This window comes from Camarhynchus parvulus, chromosome 4A, assembly GCF_901933205.1.
Source record: "Camarhynchus parvulus chromosome 4A, STF_HiC, whole genome shotgun sequence".
Taxonomy (NCBI): Eukaryota; Metazoa; Chordata; class Aves; order Passeriformes; family Thraupidae; genus Camarhynchus; species Camarhynchus parvulus.
The window spans coordinates 4,383,783-4,411,073 of NC_044600.1; the positions used below are offsets into that span (position 1 = coordinate 4,383,783).

Genomic DNA, 27,291 nt, shown 5'->3' on the forward strand with positions numbered 1-27,291 from the left:
TCTGAGCCAAAAAAATCAGCATGGAAAGTGTTTGGGCTATGGGGTGCACCAGCTTGTTCCCTTGTTTGTGCTCATTTCATAGAAATTATTCGGCAATTAAGAACTGTTTGAGTCTTCCTTTGCTTTATCTAGAGGGCCGGGCTTATCAATAAGTCATGCAGCATGTTCAAATACAAACTGTCATTGAGGCAGCTTTCTAGCCTTTAAAAACACACTTTTGACAGTGTCATCTAGCGTCTTACAGCTCCTAAAATCGAAGGGTGAAGTGGGAATATCATTTTTTCATGCACGCTCCTTCTCCTGCCCCCGTCGGGCAGTGCAGCCGTGTTTCCTTCGAACACGCCGGCAAACAAAGGCGGCGGGGCCGGTTTGCCGTGAGCCCGGTGAGGCGGCTCCGGGGCCGCTTTGCCGTGAGCCCGGTGAGGCGGCTCCGCGGCCGCCCCGGCTCCTTCCCGCTGCCCACGGCCCCGCGGGGAGCGGGCTGTGCCTCCCCGCCGCTCGCGCATCCTGTCCCCACGCCTCGCACATTCGAAAAAAACAAAACCGAACGAAACTTTTAGGTTTTTATTTTTTTTTCCCTCCTGTCAGCTCCGTGGGAGGAAGAGCCTCGCCGTGCGGGGCCCGCAGCCGGTGCCCCTCAGCGCCTGACAGTCCGCGTCCCCTCATCCATTCCTGTCCCTCATCCCCAACCTTTTTATCACCAACCCCTTGACCCCCGTCCCCTCAGCCGTGATCCCCCTCACACCTGTCCCTGCAGTCTCAACTCCAATTCCCACACTCCCGTCCCTCATCCCCAATCTCCCTCATCCCCAATCCCCCTCATCCTGCGTCCCTCACCCCCAACCCCTCACCCCAACCCCTCACCCCTAGTCCATCCACCCCACTCCCCTCAGACCTGTCCCTCACCCCCAACCCCTCCATCCCCAATCCCCCCTCACCGGGCCGCCCGCCCGCAGCCCCGGTGACGTCACCGCGCGTCATTCCCCCCCTCCCCATGCAGGGGATTCTCCGTCCCGCCCTGACGTCACCGCGGTGCGGCGCAGGCCCCGCCCCCGCGGGCCGCCATGTTGGGGGCGTGCGCGGGGCAGCGCAGCGCGGCGCCGCCCCCGCCGGCCGGCAGCGCCCGCACCCCGCGCTCCGCTCCGCGCCCGGCCCCGCGCCGCCCCGCACGGCCCCCGGCAGCGGCCGAGCCGCCGCGGCCCCACAGCCGGGACATGGTGCCGTGCGCGCCGCTGGACGACGAGCCGCAGCCCTGCCACAAAATGGAGCTGTACGTGAGCGGCGCCGAGGTCAGTGCGGGGCGGAAGGGGGGGAACGGGCCGGGCCGGCTCCGCGCCCCGCCGGCACCTGCGCCCGGCCCGGCCTCCCGCGGCCCCTCCACGCGGGGCTGCGCTGGCCTCGCCTCGCTGCCCCCTCAGCCCGCCCGCCGCGCCCCCGCGCCCCCGGCCCCCCGGCCTGCGCACGGCCGCGACCCGCGCCCGCCCTGCCCTGCCCTGCCCGGCTCCGCCGCCCGGCCCCGGCCCGCAGCCGGCGGCCCCCGCCCGCCCCCGCCGTCCCGCGGGCCCAGCCGCCGCCGCCGCGCAGCCCCGCGGCCGCCCCGGGCCCGGCCGTGCCCCCCGGGCGCGGGCCGTGACACGTGTGGAGGTAGCGGCACCGGCGCCCCGGGGAGGCCGGGGCTTTGTGTCGCCTCCCGGCCGCTTCGTGTCACAGGTGTCCCTCCCCACGTAGCATCCGAGGCGTTGTAAACTCACTTTTATGGCCGTAGCTCCTGTGAAAAGTTACTTTAAGTTCTGCGGGAAATTTGCTCGCGCTATTGTGGCTGCGCATCCAGGTAGGTTGTCACTACGGAGGTGCCTTTGCCTTCTCCTGGAATAACTATACATTAATTACCATAAACACAACGAGCAGAGAGAACCAGGAGTGCCTGGCTGAGGTTTGGGTGCTTAAACATGTTAAAGAACGAGGAACGACTTCGAGGTATTGCTTAGTGCTCGAGGTGCTTCATCAGCAAGGAGCAAATGCAATTTAAAAGAAAATAAAAGGTAAAACTGGTTCTGTTGCAATGATTCCTGTGCCTCAGCAGAACGTGGTGCTCGAGTATTAAAACTCTTGCACTTTGAAATCAGCAGTGAAGGGTTGCATATCAGGTATCGTCAGCTATGACAAATAAAAGATTACACCTAGGTCTGTTAGACACACAAAAGATGTTATCTAAACAAAGTTGCTTAAAACTGGTCAGACTTGCTTTCTCTAGTGCACCAGACTCTTGCTGCAAGTGAAAAGGGTCTGTAGCAAAACCATCTCAAAGTAAAAAATGTGCAAGAGTGAAAGGATGTCTCTTAAAGGGTCTTGCTGAATTTATTTTCCTTGATAAAAATGGAAATGGAAAAAAACCCCAAATTTCTTAGTGCTTTTAATATTTGGGGATTTTAGTACCACTGCCAGGTACTATAATTACTGGATATGCATCAGATATCAGAAAGTCAGCTGAAGTATTAAGGTTGTTTTGTTCATACTGTTTTAAAAGCAGTTTGTTGTAGTTGAGGTCTGAAACTTAGCGAAGGTCTGAGAACTTTCTTGGTCCTGTTGATCAGTTCTTTAGGAAATATTAGGAGATTATGATGTATCAGTGGTAGAATAATCAAGAGTAGAGTGTTGCAGCTGAAGTGGGATGTGCATCCCTGGGTGTTTTTTGGCTGGATGAGACCCCCAGTGAGGGGAGCCAGCAGAGCACAGGGCAGGGGTGTCCAGCTGTGTGTGTAACATCTGAGGGCAACTGTTTGCAGCAGTCACTCTTTAAATTGTATTTCACAAGGTCTGTGTAAAGCTCCTCCAGTTGTGCTCTGATTAAAAGGAGATTAAAAGGTGTTCGTTGTGTCCGTGTTGGGTTTGGCCAGCAGCACTTAGAGCCCATTTGTGCCAAACCAGTTTCTTCAAGTTGAGTGTGGAGTTCCCAAATGACAGGAACAAATACTTGTGTTGTCATAACCCTTTCTATAAGTGATCTCAGGGGTGTGCTGCACTTCTCACTTGTTGGATTTCTACATCCACGTGGCTTGGGGATTCAACAAAGGTGCATTTTATGTCAAAATGAATTTTGGTGTGGCCTTTCACTTAAATGTTACAGAATTAAGTATAGCTCATAGTATTCATTAAAGCCTTTTGTTGGCAGTCTGAGAGATCTCTGACCTTGGCCTTGCTGGAACTGCAGTCAACAGAGCTACTGTGAAATAGGTTTTTATTTTGAAGATTAACTTGTGCCTTCTGGTGCTCTTGTCCATCAGCTGTGGCACAGGAGGGAAAATCCGAGGAATGGTTTTCTCTGAGACTCTGCTTGTTGACTAAATTTAGGATTATGTTATTAGCAGTAAGTGCATTTCCAGTAGCACTTGTGTTGACTTGGTGTAAAAACACCTGGCAAGGAAAGGAGATGATCTTGAAAGTAGGAAATAAATTTTCATGCTTCAAGTGACAAGAGCAGCATGAACTTTTGGAAGAAATTATTGAAGGTCAGGATTGAATTATTTTGCCCTTTTTTTGGGGGGGTCTTTGAAGTGCTGAGGATTTGGGGCGGTGCACTGTGCTGTTCATGTGTTTATATTCCTGTGACAGTGTCACTTGTGAAGCTGTTTTGTGACTCTGGGAATTCCTTAAGCCTAGGTAGGAAAGATCAGGGTTGTGCTGTTAAAGCTTCAAATATTCAGTGAATTTCTTTCCCCCTGGATATTGGATTAATAAGTATTTCCATGGCAATAAAAATAGGTATGAGGGTGTTGATCATAATCAACTGTTGTAGATTATGAAAATGTAATTACAGTCTACAAAGAAACAGAAAAGTAAACATTAACATTTTACTGACCAAGCTGATTGAAATACAGAAATAGTTGGAATTGGGCAGAATACAGGAATTTGGGCACTTTCTGCCCCTTGAACTGGGAGGATTGCACTTACAACGAGCTCTGTAATTGCTGTAAGCACATGGCTGTTTGCAAGACATTAATATTATGAATTGCATAAATGCAACCTCTTCTCAAATACTTATTTTTGCAATAAATACTTCAAGAACCAGTTGCTTAATTGCCTGATTGTGACAAGCAAGACAAGGCTGAAACAAAAAAGTGACTGAAAACTAAAGTGTTCTGCTGGAAAACGGGGCTGCATTGAAAGTTGCTGCCCTCCAAAAGGATTTTTCATGAGCTGAGCTCTGCTGCTGTTGTGCATAAGCTGCTCCCTTTGCCAGTTGAGATAAATACATCTTTGATTTTGGCCAGTGTTTTCAGTCCCATCTCTGGGGCACGTTCTGAGCCCGGTCTGTCAAAGGCCACTGAATTTTGTCAGTGTTAGGAGTTGCATAACTCCTTTGTGAGTAATTACTGGCAGTGACGTGGATGACTCAGCTCTACCTAGTTCAGTGCATCTCCCAGAATCTCCACAATCGCCTGGTGTTCTGTTCAGGAGAGAAAGTAAAACATTGCCCCTCGTTTGAGTGCCTCAGCCATTGCAACAATGTACAGATTTTGTAAAGATCTTGGAGAACAAGTCGCCTTTAAAAAAAAAAAGTATGCACGTTAATGCTCTTAAAGAGAAAACAATGAGTGTCTTTATGCACTGAGAAGTGCTGCAATACAGTAATAATGATGGTGGGTTTGTGTACCACCTCTGAAATTGGTTCTGGAAATCTGCTGTAGTATTCTGAGTCTCTGACCAGATCCAGGAGTGTGTTGCAGGTAGCTCGCCTTGCTTCCTGCAGGATACCTTTGGAAACACTCCACAATTAGCCTAAATCCAAAGAACGATGTGATTTGTTTACTCATCCTAGGTAGAATTCTGCTATTTATGTAGTACTTCACTACATTAAGAATCAAATCTGAGATAGTTGCTTTCCTCAAGTTTAAATCTCATTCTTTTCCAGAATTACCTGCCATTAAATGTAATTTGGAGACTGGCTGCTTTGTGCCCTTTGATTCTGGAGTTAAGGTTATGTACACAGGCAGGAATGAAAAGATCTCAAGTCCTTTGCTAATTCAGTGATCCCTGTGCTTGGGGTCAGCTTTGTGCCTTGTCAGAGCTGTGACTTGTTGGAGGCACACGTAATTGTCCCTTGATCTGATAATGGGAAGGATCAAAATGTTCTTCTAAAATCACTAATTATATGTTGCTGAAGGTTTGGTGTCCTGTCTGAATGTATGATTTATTTGCCACAGGAAAAGAACTTTGTAGCTCTCCCTAGTAACTGATTATGGGTTTCAGGTGGTTTAGATTGCTTTATCTCCCTTTTTCACTTGGTGTGTTCAAGAGTGTGAGGGAATTTAGAGGCCTCTTCCCTTTGTGGTGGGAATTGAGGGAGTGGGGCTGGCCCAGAGTTTGTGTAGGTGGGGAGTGGATGTGCCCAGAACCTCAAACTCCTCAGACCTATCTCAGGAAAGCCTCAGTAGGCCAGTATGTTGCTAATTAAATTAATGCTGCAAACTCTCTACAGATGTAATTAAGAATAAATGAGGAACAAATGTGGTCGTCCTGTCAGGATATTTTTTTTCGAAGTCTTTTTGACATAATTGGGATTTCTGATGTAAGCTTCCACTCAAATATTTTGAAATAACTACTTGAAGGGTTCCTTCTGTTTGTGGGGAAGGAAACTGCTTATTCTTGTGCTCATGTGGGAGAACTGGGGTGCAGCTCTGGGATCACCCCATAACTTCCCAAATGGAGCCCAGGGAAGGAGGAGCTGTGGAGGAGACAGGAGATCTTGGTGATCCTTGGGTAGAATTTTGCCTGTTTGAAGTCAGACAAGCTTTTAGGTGAGTGGTTCTGAATATTGCTTTTTACTTCTATTATAGTATGATGATAAAATTCCCAGATCTGCTTTTTCTAGAATTTTTAAAATTCTGTTTGAATCCCTCAGCAAAGACATGTAAAACCAGGGCAGGATGCACTTGCTTTACATCTTCCATTGCTTTTCCAAGGATTGGGCATTTTTGCTGACCTTTTGCTTGACTTCTTTCAACCAAAACCTGTAGACCCACCAAGTCCTAAGGAATCTACCATGTAAACAGTGAAAACATCCTTAATGTGGGAGGAGGGAAGATGATTCCAATCTTTGGTAATACTGGGAATACTCTGTTCTGCTGTTCTAATCAGAGGAAGAACATCTGCAATTGTCATTAAGCCTTTTCCCAGCCCTTTGGATATTCTCCAGGGTAACAGGGATGGTCCCAGCCAAGGGATTTATTTAATCCAGGGGCACATCGCTCCTAAGGGAGAAGGAATGATCCCAGCCATGGGATGTGTTTAATCCAGAGGCACACTGCTCCCAGGATAACAGGGATGGTCCCAGCCATGGGATGTGTTTAATCCAGGGGCACACTGCTCCCAGGGTATATAGGGATGGTCCCAGCCATGGGATGTATTTAATCCAGGGGCACATTGCTCCCAGGATAACAGGGATGGTCCCAGCCATGGGATGTATTTAATCCAGAGGCACGCTGCTCCCTGCTCCCTGCCAGGCCGTTGGGACCTCCATCCTGCACCTCTGCAGAAGTGTCTGACTTGCCAGGTGCTCTGACCTAAACTTTGAGCTCATCTATTTACATAGTTCCTTTTGTTATTTTTTACTAATCAACAACTTGGGGTACTTTGTGTCATTTCCAGATTGTGTGTTTGGAAAGTGTCATCAGTGTTTGCCTAAAAGTCTGAGTTCAGTTTGTGGTTTCATGGGAGTTAATATTTAAAATGCTCAGTTGTAGGACTTGAGCAGCACTGAACAGCAAAATGATTGAAAGATGAAGGAATCTCTTTCACAATCATAGTATTGGCTTCTTTCACCTGTTCTTTTTATAGAGAGCTGTGCTTTTTAATTCTCAATAATAAATCAAATTTGTGCATTCGTAGATATTTAGTAAGTAATGACTTAGAGGTTGAAATTGTTCTGTTCTATATGTTTGTGCATAGATATTCATGAATAAGTCTCTGAAAGGAGCCTCACTTGGCTGTGGAAGCTGCATTTTGTGTCTGGTTTCCACAGAGGTGGGAAATAAGTATTAACTGTCACTTTGCTTTCTTGCCAGCTTCTGGTTATTGAAACTCAGCCAATTAAGTGACTGTACAAGACAGTAATGATTTGATTTTTGTCATTGACTTTTTTTAGCTGAATTACTTAACAAGCCACCAGACTTTGGGTTATATTCCAACAAGTTTGCAGATTTTTGTTCCTTGGCTTTTTTTTAATGGACAGCGACCAGGATTCACAAACAAATATGGCAAAAGTGTAGTTGTGTGTATCAAGCAATAAAAGCAGATTCATGCCCTTGAACATCAAATTCTTTGGACTAGAAATTGGCAGGTGTCCCAGTCTGTATCAGTACAGAGAGACTGGACAGGAAAAAACAAACACAAACCAAGGAGCAACAGTGAAGGGGAAAAGTGTATGATAGGAAATTGTTAATTAAGATGATTACCTGCCATAAAAATCCAATAGCTTAGTGTACTTGATTTGCCAGCAAGTTGAAAGTACATTAAATTGTGTTCTCAGGAACAATCTAGATGAAATAACGCACTGATTTTGGGTTCAAAACCCCTTTCCAGCCCCATTTTTTTGTATCTGTATTGTTTTCAGTGTATCTGCAGTTCTTCTGGTTGGTGGTGTTGGTTCCAGAGTTTAAATTTAGGTAACAAAACTTGGAAAATGTTGCCCATCTTTCCAGAAAGAAAAGGTGAAATGCACAATAAAATCACTTTGAATTGAAGTCCATGAAGGAGCAATGTTATTACATTTCTGAGCACCACGAGTAGAAACCCAATTTATTTCTAGTTCCAAATAAGCTTTTTGGACAATCTTGGTGGACTTCATGTTGGTTCACACTTGAAGGTAATTTATGGTGTTGTGAAAAGAAATTGCATGGAAATGGGGTTGGAGGTCAGAGCTGGGCTGAACTTTGGTGTTGCTGCTGGATTTATTCAGTCAATTTGTACAACAACCACAGTGAGTGTCTTGTCCCTCCCACTGTCTAATTCGTGTAAAAAATGCAAAAAAAAGAAATAAGTTATGTAGCAAATGAGTAGCTTTGGTTTCTGGATCCAGGGTAATGCAGGAGCGGTTTTTGGCTATTAGAGCTGGAGTGGCAACACATGAGAGATGAATGATGGGCATGGGTTGGAGGTACATTGGTTAAACTGAGTTATGGTAAATAGAAACTTCTGGAGTGAAAATAAATGAAGCTTTATGCTATTTCCTTGATCTGTTTTGCTGTTTTGTCTTTTTTTTTTTCCCGGTGAGGATATAGTCCAAAAATAAGTGCCAGTATCTTGCTACAAAAACTGGAGATTTAATTTTATCAAAAGCATTAATTTGTGAATTAACTCTTAAAAGCTCTATTCCAAACCTGGAGTCTGTGGCAGCAGTGGAAGTGGTTGAGGGTTTGTCTGGGTGACAGAGTCATGGTACAAACCTGTCCCTGCAGCCCCACCTGTTCCTGCAGATTCTGGCTTTGGTTCTGAGCACAGGAATCTGGGGGGCATTTCTCTGCAGTCCTGTGTTTTGCCAACTCCCATGCTGACAGCAACACTATATTCCAGTGTCTTAGCCAGGGATTTTAGAAAAATTCAGATGTACAAGAAAAAAAGTCATTACTCAGCCTAAGAGTTTAATTGGTTCAACTTGGTTTTCAGGAAAAAAAAAAAGTTTGAGTTTTCTTATGTCATTTCTAGTTACTTTTAATGTCAGACCTGTGCCATATAAAGGTAGAGATGCTGACCAATTAATATATAAATAAATTGGCTGTTATTACAAGCAAAATCCATAATGGCATTCACCCATTTTGTCAGGTATTTCCAGTTTTTCATGACTACTTTGCATGTCTGAACAGAACATGTCCTTCATATTTCTGGGTTTTGGTTGGTTTTTTTTCACTTTCAGCACTGAATTATTTGTGACTTAGAGAGTGCTTAAACTAAGTTTAATTTTTTTTTCTCTGCAGCTGTGGGCTTGGTATTTTCAAAAAGGCTTGGAATCACTTTTGCATCTTCTCCCTTTAAACTGCCAATTAATTTCCCTTAGAAAACTCTAGGTTTCTGAAAAGCATCTGCAGCATAAGTTTCATGCATAACTGAGGAATTCTGCATTAGTGTCATCTTGTAGGAGTGGTATCTAGCTTTTAAAGGAGTTTTAAATTAATCCCAATTAAATAACACTGGCATAATAATAATAATGATGGCATTTACAAAGGGAGATGCTAAATGATACATAAGGGAGATGCTAAATATAACTACTGAGTAGTAGTGTTTGTTTGAAACTACAGCTTTAAATTAGAGCAACCCCACCACCAGTTCTCACTTGTGTGCTCTGAAATGTAAATTGGTCAAATTTTGAACTCTTACTAATTTGAAATTGCTGGGTCTTAATGATGTTTTTCTTTTTATTTTTTTTCCCTGCAGTTAAATGGCCTTAAAATGGCAGATGAGCCTATGGAAGAAGGTGAACCATATTCCTACCATGTAAGTGTTTGATTCCTGCTCACTTCAGCCACTCATTAGCATGACCTCCTGTTGCAGCAACATTGATGCATTCCCTGCTCTTTAATAACTTCTGAACCCATCATTTTATTTGAACAATATCTGAGGACACTCCAAGTCTCAAGGATGGCTTTGGAAATTAGTACCTGGGCAGGGACTGTTGTAAATGCCCTGTTTGGGAAACTCTGCTGCATGAGGCAGAGCTTTATGGAAAGATTCCCTGTGCTGGAGGGAGCATTTGTGGATCCCTCAACCTCAGAAATGCCCAGACCAGCCTGGGACCTTTCATACAGAGTGGTGAATGCTGCTCTTGCTGCATCACTTGTTCTGCCTTTGTAGTTTTTAGTGTAGCTGCTGTACCTTCAGCTCAAAGGTACTTGATTCTGCTTTTTTAGAGCAGAATTAATGTGTACACCAGTATGTTAATTGTGCTTTTATGGAGAAATATCCCAGGTAAGCCCCTCTTGAGCAGGGTTTTGCCCAGTGCCTGTTTAGGAGATGCTGAAGTTGAGTGTTGTGTGTGCTGCTAAACCTTGGACTACACTGGAGGCTCATCCTGTGTGTGGTGGAAAGCCCATGGAAACATTGGCCAGCATTTCCCAGCACACTCCTCCTTGTATTTAGGGTCACAAAGGATCTGTCTTCCAGAGAGTCCCTGGCAGTGCCCAAGGCCAGGTTGGACAGGGTTTGGAGCAGCCTGGGACAATGGAAGGTGTCCCTGCCATGGCAGGGGTGGCACTGGATGGGCTTTAAGGACCCAAACCAGTTTGGGATTGTGGGATAAATGGATCTTGTCAGCAGCTGTAACCATTGCTTTGTGGTATAATAACAATACTTACAAGGAAGGGTTTTGGAGAGTGAAGTCTTGGGCACAGACCCATGTGGTGCCTGGACATTTCCTGGTGTGGAGTGGGTGAATCAAGTGTCAGAGTGGTCTCTCATGTAGCAAGGAAAGGAGCAGTGGATTGACTGAGTTTCCTACTGCTCTAGAATGAGGATGAGGAGGTTGCTGAGCTCTGGAGCCACATTCCAGGGACCTGTGACAAAGCCAGGACTGATCCCAATGTTTCCTTTGCCTCCCTGGCTCCTGGAGAACCTGCTGGGAGCAGGGAAGAGTTGAGTTCCCTCTTGTGCAAGGCCGCTGGGTGGGATTTGGTGCCTCAGCTTAGAAAGAAATTTGCTGCTCAAGGAGCAGAACACAAAATGACATAACTACATTTGTAGTTCGGGGAGGCCAAAGTAGAAATGAAAATGAAAGTGGCTTGGAGCTGCTCAGCTCTGTGTGCTCACTCCTTGGTGGTGATGAAAACGTCTCTCATACCTCAGTCATGCCAATTTTTAGTACCTTAATGGTAGTTAAGTAAGTGAAATTATATAGACATCTTTTGTGAAGATAAAACACTTTATTAAAAAAACCCTCATTGAATCCATCTCAAGTTAGTCTTTATTTGCATGGAAAACATTTCTCTCCTGAGTTCACATTTAGAAATCCTCTCAGTCTCCTCAGCAACCACGTGTGATGTCACAGGCTAATGGCTCGAGGTGGGTGATAAACACAGGAGAGGCTGAACTCTTAAAGAGCTTTTCTCATGCAAAGTTTCACGGTGTTAGGGAATACAAATTAGGATGGTGAAGAAAAAAGGCTTCTAAATAGAATATTTACATACTTCATAGGAAGAAGCAGCCATTAAGTCTGTTGTACAACTTGGTGTGTAATTAGACAACTTGCTGCTTTCATCTGTCATCAGATGACTTCGAAATGCTGCTGTTCTTACCTGCCTTAAATTAGGCATGTGTTTAGAAGTTAAAGGAAAATGAAAAGATAGGTGTGTATCTGTCCTCTGAGTGCATAAATGACAGTCACCAAGGGGGATGGATGAGGGGAAGTTGGGATTTTCCAGTGTGTCATCAGTGTGTGATGGGGGTTTGTGACCAAAGAGGGAAATAAAGTGGCTTGGTTGTGAATTACAGAATTCACTTTGTTTTCCAGCAGTGTCTGGTGTTCATAGCCACCTTGTGTGGGAAGCAGGCAGAACAAACAGGCCTTTCCCAGAAGGAGGATGAAATAAGAGAGGGGAGGGGAAAGGACTGGTGTGCAGTAACAGCTGGACTGCAGTTTGGGAATATACCAAGATGTTTGTTTGGACTCTCTTTCCCCCTCTGGACAAGCAAAGCAATTAAGGCAGAAGCAATTAATGCAGTTGTGACGATTGCTTCTTTTTTTTTTTTTTCTTTAATTACTGCAGTATGTACAAATTCAGATGAGCAGATTTCTACTCTGAATTTCTGTGTAAAACCAGAATTTCATCCAGGTGCTTCTGTATGAACTGTCATAAAGCTGATTGACTGGAAGTTTTAATGCTCAGTTCTGGGCAGTAAGTTCACCTGACTACAGAATGATGTTATTTCCAAAACTGTTTCATCAGTGCCCAGGTCCTTTCCTGGTGCTATTTGCACTTCTCATCGAGGGGCTGTAACTCACAGGAGGTTGGTGGGGTGGTTTTCTGGTCTCTGCTAAGAGAAGTTTTCAAAATGAAGGCCTGAAGAGAGGGTAGGAGACAGCTGATCATCATTTGATGCCCCAAAAGTGAAGTCATGCAAATCAGATGGGATTTTCACTTGTGATTTTGTTGTGTGCAAGACCTTTATTGATCTTCTTGCTGGGGCTGAGGGTGCTGCTCCTTTTTTACCTGCAGACTGGGGTTGCTGTTGTGGGCCTCAGTTTTTAATTCCAAGGGTGCTTATTTTGACACCTTGCTTGTTTTGGCTCTCAGAAACTCCTCTTACACCATAAAAGCTGCAATCCATCATGGGATTTGTGTCATCAGGAATGTTTGTCTTTTCACAACTGGGGCTGCTGTGCCCTGCTTTGCTAAAGATGAGAGGCACATGAGACAGTCAGGAGAACATTAAATCACTCACCTAGCTCAGAATTACCCTCAGCTGTCTGAAGCAGGTCCCCACACAGGATAATCTTCCCAGGAGCTCTGCACCCCAGAGCTGTTTCTTCTCGTGGATGCGAGAATTCTCAGAGTCCTTAAGATGACTCATCTCTTATTTATGGTCTTCAAATGCTGCCTGTTCCTCCAGCTACAAATGGATGACCAGAGTTATTATTTGCTGCTGTGAAAAGCAATAATTACCCCAAATGATGAAATTCCATTTGGCTTTCATTAAGACTTATTTCAGGAAGGGGGAAAGATGAGAAGAGTAATCACTGGGAAAACTAAAGCTGCTAAGCAGAGGTGAAGCTCAGAAGTCTTGCTTTAAAAATCTGTGCATTTATTCCTTTCATGTAAAATAATCTAGCTTTTCTGTAGTTGAAATATTTATGGCAAAAGGAAATGAGCATTCTTTGAGAATTTTCCTTCAGTTTAGAAATTTTAGATGCATCTGTTTAAGAAAAGATAGATGGGAAAATTCTTCATTTGAACAGTTTTTCTTTAAGCTTTATTAGAATTTAAAATATTTTACTAAAGTAAAATGAAACAAAGAAAAATCTAGGTATTTACATGCACTTTTAACAAGACTTAGTTACTGCAGGCCTGCTCACTGTTGTATTTTGTTTGCTTTGAAATCACAGGATGAAGGAAGTGTGAAAGAAATTCCTATTACACATCATGTGAAAGAAGGATGTGAGAAAGCAGACCCAGCACAGTTTGAGCTACTTAAGGTTCTTGGACAGGGATCATTTGGAAAGGTAAGATGATAAACTTGTTCCATAGACCTGTCCAGACATTCTAGGGAAACAGTGGCCAGCAGAGTTGCTGGGAATGTTTGAAAATGTGTTGAGTAATGGAATCCATTCCCAGCCCTGCTCCAGAGCCATGGACAGAACCTTCTGAAGGAAATGCTGGTTTGTCTTTTGGTGATGGGACTTGACATGCTGGGAATGTTTGGCTTTTTTTCAGACACAAAATCTGTATTTATGCAGCAACAGAAGAGTTGATCATGGCAGTTGGAAACTTAACCTGAAATATTCCCAGCTTATTTACTTTTTCTAGTTTGCTGTATTTATCAAGTGATCTCCACCTAAAAGACACTAATTATTCAAATGGCACAGAGAAGAAATATGGCAGGATTTTTGTTACAATGTTTTCCTTTTGTAATGTGCCACTGGGTGTCACTTTGCAGAAATGAAGTTGAAAATCTGATCTCTGTCGCTGTGTTGAAACACAGTAGTTGAAATATTAATCCTAGTGTATAGGAAGGTAATTAATTTTTTAAAACCAGACTCAAACTGCATCTTTTGCAACATCTAAAGTAGTCAATCAGCTTTACATTTGTTCCCATTTTCCTGTTCTTCTGCTGAATCTGTGTGTGTCTCTAGGCAGGAACAAACCTCTGCATACAATACAGTGAGAGAGGAAGAAATGGACATTAGGGAGGCATTCTGTGCGTAAGTGATGGTGTAGAGAACAGACTTTAAATATTTCTTAGTATTTTGAGGTTGCAGAAACATTTTTTTACCTGATAATGTTGGTTGCCAATTCCCTCACACACTTCTCACTGTAGGAGCCTGAAAAGGCTCCATAAATTCATTACTCCTGGTTTGAGATGCCTGGAGCCACCTGAGGGTTCAGCACAGCCAGCCCTTGCCTCAGATTTGGCTTCCCAAAGCTCAGGGTTGTGCCAGCCTCAGGAGGGCTCCTGTTTGGAGCCCCAGCAGCTGGGCCAGATGTGCTCTGGAGCTTTGGAATGCTGGCAGTGCCTCTTCAGGTGCTGCACACCTGAGCTCAGAGCTCCTTAGCTCTGTTCTTCCCACTGAAAAGAGAAAACAAACCCAGGAGGGTCAGTGGCTGTTGCCCTCATGGTGTTTCCCCAGTTTCTACTCCCAGGATCTTTCCTTCGGGCTTGGCAAACACCAGGGGGGTTTCCTGGAGCCTGCTTTTGACATCAGGGCAGGATTTAATAATCCCACAGAAATACAGAGTTAAACCTGGAACCTGGTTTTAACATCAGTGCAGGACTTAATAATTCCACAGAAATAAAGAGTTAAACCTCCTGAATTACTGGATTCTCTCTTCATTCTCTCAGGAATGATGTGCCTTATAAAGCAGACATGGAGTTCTGGAGGATTTATTTGCAAATTAAATAAATAGGTGGTGCTTCAGTAGTTTGCAGCTGTTTTGGGTCTTACTAGCTAAAATTTGTAATTTGCACATGAATTCCTTGTGTCCTCACAAGTTGTTGGTTGTTGAGACTAAAATATTCCTATGTGCTTGTTATTAATATTTTATAATTGTGATTGTATTCATCTACAGCTGTTTTCTTAGTTGCTGGTGTTCAAATTCCTCCCTTTACTGTTTTCTATCACCTTGGCCTATAGGAGAGCACTGTTGTAGGTCAGTTATTGGGCAAAACTTATTAAAACAAAAAGGCAGACAACCTTGAAACATGATATTTTTCTTCTAACCAGAGCCTAAAATAAAAACAACCCCTTTCCCAACCTTGTACAGCTTAGCCATAACAGTGCTTGAATTTCTGATTCTAGAATGGAAAATGTGGCAAGATCATTGAAAAAATATATACAATTTTTTAAATGAATTAATTGTAAATGAAAGTCTGGGTAAGCTGAGATCAGAGAGGTAATTGTAGGGAGCTCTTGGCTTTCTCTTGTGACTTGTATGTTGTGTTTTTTTGTTTTTGTAAGCACAACTTATTAATGCATAACTAATAATTGCTATTAAAAGAACAGCAATTTAAAAGTAGGAGCACATATCAAACATTTTGTAAATTGGAAGATCTGGTGGTTAAAAATTAGTGTAGCTCCATGTCTTTGTACTGCAGTATTTTATCTAATATGCTTTTCTCAGTGTCGAGTTGTATCCCATCTATCTTTAAAACTCTTCTGGAGAGAAAAAGTAGAAAAACCTGTTGGAGTTGCTATTCCAGAGGGAAAGGGTGCTTTGATCTTAAATGGTGAGGTTTCCTTGCTTTCATCTCACCACTTGTACAGAATTCATTAATAAAAATGAATGTTTCATATTTCAGACTTGGGTCTTGAGCCTCAAAAACCTCTTGGGAGGTGGCAGACCAGGCAGAACTGTCATTCTCCAAGACAGTGATAGAAAGAAACATCTTTCTGTAAGAACTTCTTTGATAAATCAGGAGAGAATCCAAAGTTTCTGGGCAGTGTCATGCTTCAGAGAGCTTGGTGCTTTGCAGCTCTGATCTGATCAAGGAATTTTGCTCTTCCTTTAAAGGTGTGTGCTTGGTGCAGAGCACTGGAAGCTGCCTGACATTAATGGGAGCTTTGCAAATGCTTTGTGAGAGTTTGGGTTTGATTACCAAGCTTGCAGTGATTTAAAAATGGGCTTTGTATTGCCAGGTCTTCCTCGTGAGGAAGATAATTGGGCCTGATGCTGGGCAGCTTTATGCAATGAAAGTGTTGAAAAAAGCTTCTTTAAAAGGTAGGTTTGTCTTTCAACTGAGACTTTGGACAATGGGGTTTAGTGCACCTGTGTTTGAAAGCTTTTTTTTAATCTTAAATATTTGTCAGTGAGTTCATAACTCTTCTCTGACAGGAGGTTTTTTTTTTAGAGTAACTTGTAAGTTCATGTTTAAGTATTATTTTAAATCTGGCCAGGTAGCTTTAATTATGTGGTCAGAAATGTTCTTTCAAAGTTTAAAATTGGATTATTTAATTCTGTTTAGACTTTTCATTATATGAAAACAAGTTAATTTCATAAACAGTTTTCCTTTTGTCTTTTGTTAAGTCAGAAATCTGCTGTGGTTAAAATTAAGTCATTCCCTTGTTCCAGGAGCCAGAACAATTTAATTCAGTGTTTTGGCTTTCAGGAGACACTTGAATGGGTGCGAGTCCACTGTGTATAAATAGGGCTGTTATTGTTAAAGGGGAAAAAGTAATCTTAAGAATATTTTATATTCAGGACAGAGAGTTAATTCAAAATTTGAAGTTGGGAAGGTAGGTAGGAGCTTTTTTCTTGAAAGCAATATGGATTATCACAAAATATGTGGATGTGCTGGAAATCCAATGAGGCAAAGAAGAAAGTTGGGGCAGGCAGGAAACAAACCAGAGTCCTGCTGTCTGAAAGGAGGAGTTTTGTGGGAGACTTTAACAAACAAATCAGGTGATGAGGAAAGAGATTCCTTTAGCCAGCAAAACCTTTCTGTGTTGTACTAAATGCTTTTTTAACCCACTGTTGTTGTTGTTTCCTCTCCCTCAGTTCGGGACAGAGTCCGGACCAAGATGGAGCGCGACATCCTGGTGGAGGTGAACCACCCGTTCATCGTCAAGCTGCACTATGGTGGGTCCAGGTCCCTTTGTCTGCCCCCTTCCTTGCCCTGCCTCAGGGCACAGCTGCTCTTGCTCTCCCTCACTTTTGGAGGGCCCACATTAGGTTCTAGCAACTTGGCAAAATAAAGAAAAGACTGTAAATACATAGCTATAGAGAAGTTTTATAGTGGATATTTTCGCCCCTGATGTCCGGGAGGAATGATGAGGAGGACTTCATCTTATCAGAAGGCTAATTAATTACTTTATTATACTATATTATTCTATGCTATATTACATTACATCTAAACTGAGCCTGCCAAGCATTCAACTGCACAGCACTGCACAGAATCTCGTGACTGTCACCCGACAGTCCTGACACACACACACACACCTGGCCCTGACAGGCCAAGGAAACAAAACATCATCACTTTGGGTAAACAGTCTCCATATTGTATTCTACTTTTGCACAACCACAAGCACAGAAAACGAGATAAGAATTGTTTTTCCTTTCTCTGAGGTTCAGAGAATGTGAATCTCAGCAATATTCTTGGGAAGTCCTGCCTTCCTTTTCTCTGCGAAGAGAAATGTGGCTACATGCTCTCTTGTAAGAACTTTCCGAATCTTTATGGTCAAGTTCTGCAGAGGTTCTGTACTTTTCATAGATTTAAACCAAACCACAGTAATTGATGTCCTTGCTTCTTCCTTGTTTGACAAAGGAGAAATGAAAGAACATTATTTTAATCATCTCTCATGACTAAGATTTTCTTCTGTGAAGAAGCAAGGAATCATTCAACAAATTAGCTCATGTGCTGAATTATTTCACTTCCACAAACAAAAGTATTGCCTGTGATTGAAATTTCCTAGTTGTAAAAGCATTGAGATTTGTTTTGTAGCTTTGTCATACAACTATTGATTTTTATTTACTTTTTAAAAAATTTTTTAAGCCTTTCAGACTGAAGGGAAGCTCTATTTAATACTGGATTTTCTCAGGGGAGGAGATGTATTCACACGATTATCCAAAGAGGTAAGTACCTAAAATTTTATCTCCACTCACTCTTAGACAGGGGTTGGGTTTTGTTGGTACAGGGTTGGCTTCTAAACCTGTTTTCCCCCATATTTCTTGTCATAGTGAAGTTTTTAGTAACTTTTGGGCTTTCATTACATATCCTAGATTCTGTTCTATCCTTAAGAAACCCGAGTGTGTATTGATGAGTAGCCCAAGTTTTAATTTGGCATCTGCAAAGTACAGTTCTTTTGTCTAAAAATGTTTTGTTGCTTGGAAACACAACTGAAGTAAATGAATATTTAGCACTGAAGGAAGGGGATGTGTAGTTCTCATGCTCTTAGTCAGCTTAGGTGCTCCTGGAATCCTGCAGCCCTGAGAGCTTTCTGCTGCACTGTAAAATTGCCTGCTGCTGCAATGCAAATGCTCATCCTGAATCCCTCAAAGTGGGAACACAAATTGCTTCTGAGCCCACTCCCCTCCATCCAGCCCTGGCACACAACTGGACCTTGAATTTTTCATTTCTATTTTTGTTTCCTGGAGGGAGAGCTCCAGAGGAGGGAATGGGGTACAGCTACAGGCTGTTGTTATTTTTTAAAAACATTTGCCATCAAATATTTATTACATGTTACCTTAAGTGTTATGAACACGTTTAGAAGACTTTTATTTTCTTTTGGCAAACCTTTTATAAAGAACTAAATTTTTAATGGCAGTTTCTCAACAGCTTCACAGCAAGTGAAGTTTTCAGTGTTTTCACCACTGTAAATCCATTTATATTGCCAAAGCACAGGAAAAGCCACTTCCTTAAATGAGAAAACTGTGTTATCTGATTTTTTTCATGGCATGGAGGAGGTTTATTCCCAGTATGTAAGGCTAGGAGAGTTTTTTCCCCTTATACTTCTCATAAAAATAAAGATTTTACTTTAGGAACAGGCAAAAGAGAGAGAATTTAAAGGCATTTTTGTTAAAAGCTGAAATTGGTAACACAGTGATTATATCTAAGAATTGAGCTCAAAATTCATCAATCTGGAAGCTAAAATGGCTGTTAAAAACTTCAAGTGACCAACTTGTCCTGGGTTATTGGAGCAGGAGGTGGGAAAGAGGTCAGGCTTTGATATGGAATGTCCAATTCCAGAGGGAATTCTGGAATATCAGAAGAGCTGTTCTCTTGCACTAACCCAGCTGGGGTTATCCCCCATGGAACATCTTAAATAAAGGATGCCAGGCTGTCCATGAGGACTCTTGCTGGGGGTTGAAAGAGGGATGTCTTCCCTGTGGGAATCAAGAAGTTGTAATTCTCAAGTTTTCTTACTGCTAAGATTCCACCTGATTTTTGGAACACTTAAGTTACCTTTTATACTGGCTTTTATGTCTATAAATATGAAAAAATCAGGTTTTTATTTTCTGGTGGGAATGTGAGGTAGTTTCAAAAGTCAGTGGTAAAACACAACCTATGGACAATGCACATGAGGATAAATTCCCTGTGGCATTCCATACTTTGCACACAAGGATTATTTTAAATTCATTTGGTTTAGTATGAAGTTATTAAAGTTATTGAAGTTATTTTGTTGGTCTTTAAATTCTAATGTGGGTATGAGCTGTGGCAGTGAGATGAGTGTGTAATGAAGTTCTTATTGGTAATATTTAATGGAGCTGACTTGCATCATGTTTGACTTGACCCAGGGAACAGCTTTACATGTCATTATGGGGAGATGGCAGATTAGCATTTAGCATCGTTATATTCTGAGATCTGCATTTTGGCTGCTCCAAGGAGTAATGAAATCCAAGGAGTAATGAAATCCAGGGAGTAATGAATGAAACCCAAGGTTTCCCTTTGCTCTTTGTCAAGAGGTGAAACCCAGCATGAGCACTCATCTTTGGAGGTGTGAAGGTGACACTGTGTGGGGTGTCACAGCTTCATTGTTCACCGAGGTCAGCACCTGTCATTATGGAAATCAGGAATTTTCTGAGCCTGGAGAACAGATCACACCTGAGCAATGCAGAGCACAGGAACCAGGGAGCCCAGGAGTGACTGAGTGGCTGCACAGCATTTCTCTCCTGAACACTCCACAGGTTACTTTAATTTAATATAAAAACTGTGCCTGCTTTGGCTCTTGTCATGTTCTACAAATTACTGGAGGAGCTTGGATTCCTGCTGGATTCAGCAAATAAGGGAATAGTTTGCTTAAAGCCCAAATTGAGTCCAGCCATTTAAAGATTCCAAGTTCCTCCAGAAATCTATAGAACATGACAAGAGCCAAAGCAGGCAGAGCTTTTGTATATTAAATTAAAGCAGCCTGTGGAGTGCTCAGGACAGAAGTGCATCTCTGCTCTAGAAGTAACATCAGTATTTCAGTGCCTCACCTGGATTCTTTAATAGTTTTTTTCCTAAGAGCAGAGCAGGTTCTTCAACTCCCAGGCTGTCATTGTTATTTCCACCAGTGATTTATTCTCCATGTTTTTTTTCCTAAATGATTTTTGCTTTATTTTTCCTAAATCTTGTTAATGTGAATTCACACTCACCCAATACAGCAGCCATATATTAAATTTTATGATGCAGTGGAAAACTGTCTGGGTTTGTGGCAGGAGGAGTGCTGAGTGTCAATTACATAAAATATAACAATTAATTTATTATCTAAAAGTTAATTAATGCTCTGCAGTAATGCTGATGGTTTTATTTAAGTATTGCAGGTAGTTCTTTGTGTACTTTATAATTAACAGATATTAGTAAATCATTTCTCTTGGCTGAACTCATGAATTATGAGTTCATGGGGGACTTTCAAAACTAAGTTTGAAATCTAGGCAGACAGGAATATATATTTTTTAGATTGCAGTTTTAAAAACTGAAGACAAGATCAGAAGGTAAATCTATACAGTTCTTATTAGGTTATGTTTACAGAGGAAGATGTGAAATTCTACCTCGCAGAACTGGCCCTTGCTTTGGATCACCTTCACAGCTTGGGAATTGTGTACAGGGACCTGAAGCCAGAAAAGTAAAGTAAAATGTATTTTACCACTATTATGTGTATTTTGCTTGTTGCTTTGCCTTTTCCACTGTAAAAAAATTAAAACTATTTTTGTTAAGACTTTGTAAACAACTACAAAATGTAAAACACCTATCTGTGGTTTAAATGAAATAATATTAGCTTGTTAAAAAAATAACAGAATTTGATGTCATAATTTTTAACTTATATTTTAGATGTTTTATGTAAGCATTGATCTTTATGTGTTTTGGTGAATGTGAATTTTAATTTTCAGCATTTTGCTTGATGAAGCAGGACATATCAAGTTAACAGGTAGGCACCACTCATTAATACATCTCTTTGTAAATAAGTTTTTTTGAGTTTCTGTATTATCAATTTTAAATGCATGTAAAATTGCAGAAAATAGCTCTGTGAGGAACAATCCAAACACATATATTCTAGAAAATGCTGTATATAAAAGACTGTTTAGAAAAAAAATTACTGTAAGTTTCTGGACGCTTTAAATTACATTGAAGGCGATGATTTTGTACTAGAGATTTCATCATGTATTTTCATCTAAGATATTGCTCTTAGATTCCAAGAGAAAATGTTTTTTAAACCCTCAAAGACTTGATAGAATAATGGTGATGGAGATCAGGTTTATGAAATGCATACCTTTTAAATTCTGCTATATTTAAACACCATTCAATCCTAAATTTGTCACTTCCTTCTGAAAGTGGAAACAGTGGATGGGATCATTGATTAGCAATCATTTTCTCCTGTGAAAAAAGGAGTGTTTGAGAGCTGAGCCAGTGTCAAGGACTTGTGTATTCACAATAAGGAAAAAAGTGTTCTGGCAATGAAATATTCTGGGAATGCAGGGCTGTTCTGGACTGAACTTGAGGCAGGTTACAGAACCATGTTGCCTTATGTAACACCAATATTTTTAGGGTGATTTTATTTATTCATCATTCAGTAAGACCAGACCATGCAGGCTGCATTCCCTTTGAAACTGATTTTTACTTTTATCCAATTTTTTGTGTGAATAAAGCAGGCAGTGAACAGAGAAAATGAGAGTGTGAATTTTGTGTGTGTTTTAGAGCTCTAAAGGTGTAGGATTTCAAATGCCACGTTAATTCAGTAATAACTTTGATGGCTAATTATGAATTTAATGACTTTTAGAATGGTTTGGACGTGTGTAGTAGATGGAATGTGCTCTCTCCAGATACCTGCAGTCTCTTGTTTCATGGAGAGCTGTGCTAATCACATTTCTGAAAATAACCAACCCAAACCTCTCAATGCTTGGATTTTGAATTACCATCTATTGATTTATTTGTGTTCCCCTGCCATTCTTTACTGGCTGTATTCTTGTGGTGCTGTTGTTGTAGACTTTGGACTCAGCAAGGAATCAGTAGACCAAGAGAAGAAGGCCTATTCTTTCTGTGGTACTGTAGAGTACATGGCTCCTGAAGTGGTAAACAGGCGAGGGCACAACCAGAGTGCTGACTGGTGGTCCTTTGGGGTCCTCATGGTACTGTATTTGCCTCTTGCTTCCCTTGCTAAGCTCACACAAATGCACTTAGAATAAGCTTGTCCAGTTCTGGTTAGGAATGCTTGGGTGAGGGGGACAATTCAATGACTGAATTGCTACTGGGTGGAATAAAATTGATTTTTCACCTCTAAGGAATGTTTATCAGGCACCTGAAAAATCCTGTGCGTTCATTAATAGTTAAAATCAGTTGTAGTCAGTGTGAGACTTCACTTTGTATATTTATTTTGCATGTTACTTGATAGTTAAATTTAAAAACAGGCTTGAAGGCTTGGTTTGAAGGAATATTAATGGCATTTCTGTGAGAGTGAGCCTGTGGAATGAATGCTGAAGTGGAATAGTGAGCTAAGTCAGTAACTGCTGCCACTTCAGCCCTTCCTGGGGTGTGTTAGAGCATCAGCCTGACACGGAGATGGACTTCAAAAGTAAACTATTGTTCTAGACTTTACCATTCTTGCAGTTTTTGGAATATGGCAACATCTAGAACCTGGTTGTGGTGGAGATTTTATTACTTTCAAGTACCTTCTTGATGTATAATCCTCCATCATCATAATGCTACACTTGCCACTGTTCTCATCGTGTAAACTGCATGTGAGAGCAGGATTTTAGATTTGGGAACACTTCCATAATCTTTTCAAAGTTCAACCAGTGTGGTGTAGAGGTAGGAAAGAGTGCAGTGTTTAACACTTTGTTTCAGCAGTTGGGGGAAGAAGTGTTGATTTAGATTAACATTTGTTCTTTCCAGTTTGAAATGCTTACTGGTACCCTGCCATTTCAAGGTAAAGATCGAAATGAGACTATGAATATGATACTGAAGTAAGTACCACTCCTTCCTTTTTCAGAAGTCCAAAAATGTCATTTTAAACATGTTTTAACAGCTTGTTGTAACTCCATGTGCAGCCTGGTCTTGTGGAAGGTGTCCCCATGGCAGGGGGTGGAACAAGATGAGCTTTAAGGTCCTTTCCAGCTCAAACCATTTTATGATTCTAAGAGCACTGAGCTGCAACAGGAGCAAACAGCAAAGCCCTTTGATAAGCTTTAGATCCCAGGCTGTGAAATACTATTAAGTATCCCCAGCAATTTTAATCTCAGGGATGAATCTGTACTTTGATTGTGGGTGTATAATGAAGATAAGAACAGTGCAGTGACTGAGAGCAGCTTGATTTACACTCCCTTGCTACTGTTACAGCACACCTTGTTTTGTAAGCAGCAGGTGATCAGGTGTTGCTTTGTGTACAGATGTGTGGAGAGCCCTTACGTGCTCAAATTCTCATCTTAAATTGCCCCAGTTGCAACAGAAGCTGTTGGGCTGGACAAACTGGGTGAGCTGGTGCTCACTGAGTGGAGCTGTTGGGCAAATATGTTCTCATCTGTCTGTGCTCAGCTAGCAGAGAGTTTCCTCCTGGCACAGGCAGAGCCTTGGGCCCTCTGAGGGGTGATGGGGAAGGGGAGGAGGGAGAAACTCTCTTCTTCCCAGCACAGGGCACTTGGAGCTTGCCCTGAGTGGGAATTCCTGGTGGTGCTGTCTGTGAAAGGATGGCTCAGACCTTGAACTGCCTCCCTGCAGCTCCCAGTGATGCTGCAGTCCTGCACTAGAATTTCCTGCATTGACTTTAGAGTTTTCATTAAATACAATAAATGCTAAAGTCAGTGAGCTTTTATATGGTGGCTCAGTGAGCCCTGGAGGAATAGTAGCAATCACTTCAAGGGCAGGTAATTGGGGATTGGTGAGTCTCTTCTGTTACTGGTATTATTTTGGTAAAAACCTCCTGGTGACATGAAGATACATTTGAAAATACTTACATATTCCTAAGATAATTATTTTACTCTGTTTCAGCAGAAAGCTTGCTTGGGTGGGGTTTGGTGGTTTTGGTGTGATGTGTTTGTTCTTTGTTGGGTTTTATTTTAAACCACTCCTATAACAGGAAACTTAAGAAGTTGATGAGTTAAGTATGTGCTCTGTACAAGGCTTTGGAATACATCCTTGATACATCAAAGTGTGCAGTGAAATCTATGTAGACAGTTTTTACTAAGATAAGTTTCTTTCTCTGACTTGTTTTCTGTTTTCTTTTAGAGCAAAGCTGGGAATGCCTCAGTTCCTCAGCCCTGAAGCACAAAGTCTCCTGAGGATGTTGTTTAAACGGAACCCATCAAATAGATTAGGTTCGTTTATTTGGATCTTTAAATAATCAACTCAGCCTAACTTTTTATTTCAAAGAACAGCAGTTGCTAGAGACTCTCAAGCTCTGGGTGATCAGTAACATTTGGGTACCATTTCCTGTTAGTTTGGGTCATGGCTTCCAGAGTTTGGCCAAGGAATGGTCAAAATGTGGGATCAGTGACTTAGGAGTGACCCAAAGCTCTGACAGTGTCATAGCACAGAATATTGATACTGTATTTATGGGCTTTTTCTGCTCTCTTTGCCTCCCTGGATATTTTACATCCTTGGAATATTTCTGTAATCACAGTTCCCTCAAATAACCACATCTGTGCAAGCTTTTTGGAAATGAACTAATTTTTAGTGCAATCTTCACAGACTTTACCCACAAGTGTGTTAAATGCAGTCTTTCTTTTGTTCAGGAGCTGGTTCAGATGGAGTTGAAGAAATCAAGAGACATCCTTTTTTTTCTACTGTTGACTGGAATGTGAGTACAAAAGGATCTGAATGATAAAGCTGTTGCTGATTTTTCTGTGTGTTGTAGCATTTGTAGAAGTATTTGCATCTGAATAGGGCACAGCAAACACTGCATTACTGCTGCCTGGCACATCCTGCCTTCTCCTCCAATTCCTTGGCATCTGGAGCTGCAGTATTTACTGCAGATAGGGAGTATTAATTACAAATTGTGCATTTACTCTTTAAATAATTAAGAGTTGCAGCATTCTCAAGCTGAAATGGTCCATTAGAGCATTTCTAGTTGGGAGAGGCTGCTGGTGTTCCCAGGAATGCGACAGGAAGGGTCTGTCCAGTGCTCCCTGTGGCTGTAACTGTCCTGGGATTCCTTCTGCATCACTCCCAGCCCAGTCACAGCTCAGCAGTGAACTCAGGTGCTCCAAGAGGATCCAAAGTCTGCAACTTCACAACTCCTGGCTTCAGTTTCTCAGCAGCACCTCATGATTCTGCTCTATGGTTCACTCATTCTGTGAGCTGTGTTTGCCAGAAAGGTTCTCAAAGCCAAGGTGCTGTGTGTGAAATAAATCCCCTTTGCTGTGAGGCTGCAGTGCTTGATGGAGTAAATCAGAGGTAGCTGTGCTGACAGTGCTTTGCTCCCCTGTTTCTTCAAAGCCCCTCATCATTATCCATCTGTTTATCTCCTGTATTTATTTCTGAAAAGTGATTTTCTGGCTGTGTTCATGCAGCAGCTACCTCAGAGTCTGTTCAGCAGCAAGTTTTTAGCAACAGCAAAACTTCACTATTTTATGTGAATACATTTCAGCAGCTGTTGTCTTGTTTGGCTTGATTATTTACTTTTTTTCCTTTCTGCTTGATGTTGAAATAAATACCAGCAGGGAAGTTTGAAAGCTCAGCAGTTCTAGCTCCTTCTTTTTTCTTTTTTTTCCAATTTGACAATAATTTGTATTTATTTCACTCCAGTGGTGTTCATGGCACCTGTATTTTGCCTCTTCTTGATTTCTTTGGGATGAATTTAGGTCCCCTTTCCTTGGTTTTGATTGGTTAGTGTTTTTTTTTTTAACTAAAATATACTGTATGCTTTTGTGCAGGAAAGTTAAGTTAAAAAACTGCAAAAACTAGATCTGAAAGGAGGAGAGAAATAGCAAGGAAATGCTCTTAGAACTTCCTCAATTTTGCATGGGGATTCAACATCTTTTGACATGAGGTTTTCTGTTCCTTAGCTGTAAATGGGATTTATTGCAGATTTGAGATCTTTCCCTGATTTAGTTGGGTGGATTAGGAAAAACCTGGAATAGAGCTTTGAGAATGGGCAGTTCCTTGCCCACAGGGATGTACCTGACATGGGTTGAGGTCTTTGTCCTTTACCCTTATCTTGGCAAAATACCAGCACCCATGGAAGCGTCAGTGACCCTTAAATCTTGGTCCTTCTCTTTCAGAAACTGTTCAGAAGAGAAATTCAGCCTCCATTCAAACCTGCCTCTGGAAAGCCAGAAGATACTTTCTGTTTTGATCCAGAATTCACAGCAAAAACACCAAAAGGTAACTGTGCATGGCTATAAATTGGTGTGGTTTGTGGGACAGGAGGGTCACATTAATGCTAAAACAACAAGCAGGAAAGCCAGGGACAAAGTTAAAAGGAAAGGATGCACCAGGGTTCCAGTGCTTTGAAGGAGGATGTTCCCCTCAGCAGGTTTCTGTTCTTTGAATATTTTGCTAATCTTTGACTCAGGAAGAAAAAAACAAATGGAATATTAAAAGCTGGACTATGGTTTCTAGTTATGATTCAAGTCAGGCATGCAGTGTTTGAGGGGAAGTATTTAATATTAAAATAAACTCAATTTGATTGCAGCAGTGATTCTTTTTAGGGTCAGTACTGCATTGAGAATGCCTTGCTTTAAGAAGCATTAGTTATTATCATTATTATTTCTTGGTCTGCTTCAAGTTTCACTTCAGGTTTTCTTTTATGATTTTTTTTTTCCTGCTGCATCCAGCTTTTAAACCTTCTTCTCATGATTGTTTGGAGAAGTTCTGTGCTCTTAATAGGCTACACAGAGTTATTGAGCTGTGCTCGCTGTGAGATTTCAGACAGTGAATTCAGAGGTGCACAGAATGTAACCTGAGGAAAACTTAATTCAGAGATACTTTTTCAGTGAAGATTTACTCATTGGATATTCTTGTGTTGCCTCACTTGTGCCTTGCCAGCAGCTCATTCACCACTGAAGCAGCACATTCTGTTGTTGCTCTTCTGTATTACAAAGTTTTTGAGCACAAGATAATGATCTTTATTTCTTTTCCATAAGTAGTTCTGTTTCAATAAACTTCTTCCTTAAAACATGTGTTTGTATATAAATTCCTGCAGTGCTTTGCAGTTTTAGATAAAACTCTGGAATACTTGTT

General features: G+C 41.8%; 1 protein-coding gene across 2 annotated transcripts in view; it reads left to right on the plus strand.

The window, feature by feature from the left end:
* Positions 1-1,160: 1,160 nt before the first annotated feature.
* The window catches only part of RPS6KA6 (ribosomal protein S6 kinase A6), a 37,119-nt gene continuing 10,988 nt past the window's right edge, over positions 1,161-27,291 (plus strand). For both annotated transcript variants that reach the window (XM_030967400.1, XM_030967401.1), the window contains exons 1-13: positions 1,161-1,289; positions 9,430-9,489; positions 13,091-13,207; positions 15,839-15,920; positions 16,698-16,778; positions 17,692-17,771; positions 20,637-20,743; positions 21,009-21,046; positions 22,102-22,244; positions 23,008-23,078; positions 24,337-24,425; positions 24,843-24,907; positions 26,331-26,433. In XM_030967400.1, the coding sequence (XP_030823260.1) occupies positions 1,215-1,289; positions 9,430-9,489; positions 13,091-13,207; positions 15,839-15,920; positions 16,698-16,778; positions 17,692-17,771; positions 20,637-20,743; positions 21,009-21,046; positions 22,102-22,244; positions 23,008-23,078; positions 24,337-24,425; positions 24,843-24,907; positions 26,331-26,433 (1,111 nt within the window). In that variant the 5' untranslated portion in view covers positions 1,161-1,214. The remainder of the gene's footprint in view (positions 1,290-9,429; positions 9,490-13,090; positions 13,208-15,838; positions 15,921-16,697; positions 16,779-17,691; positions 17,772-20,636; positions 20,744-21,008; positions 21,047-22,101; positions 22,245-23,007; positions 23,079-24,336; positions 24,426-24,842; positions 24,908-26,330; positions 26,434-27,291) is intronic.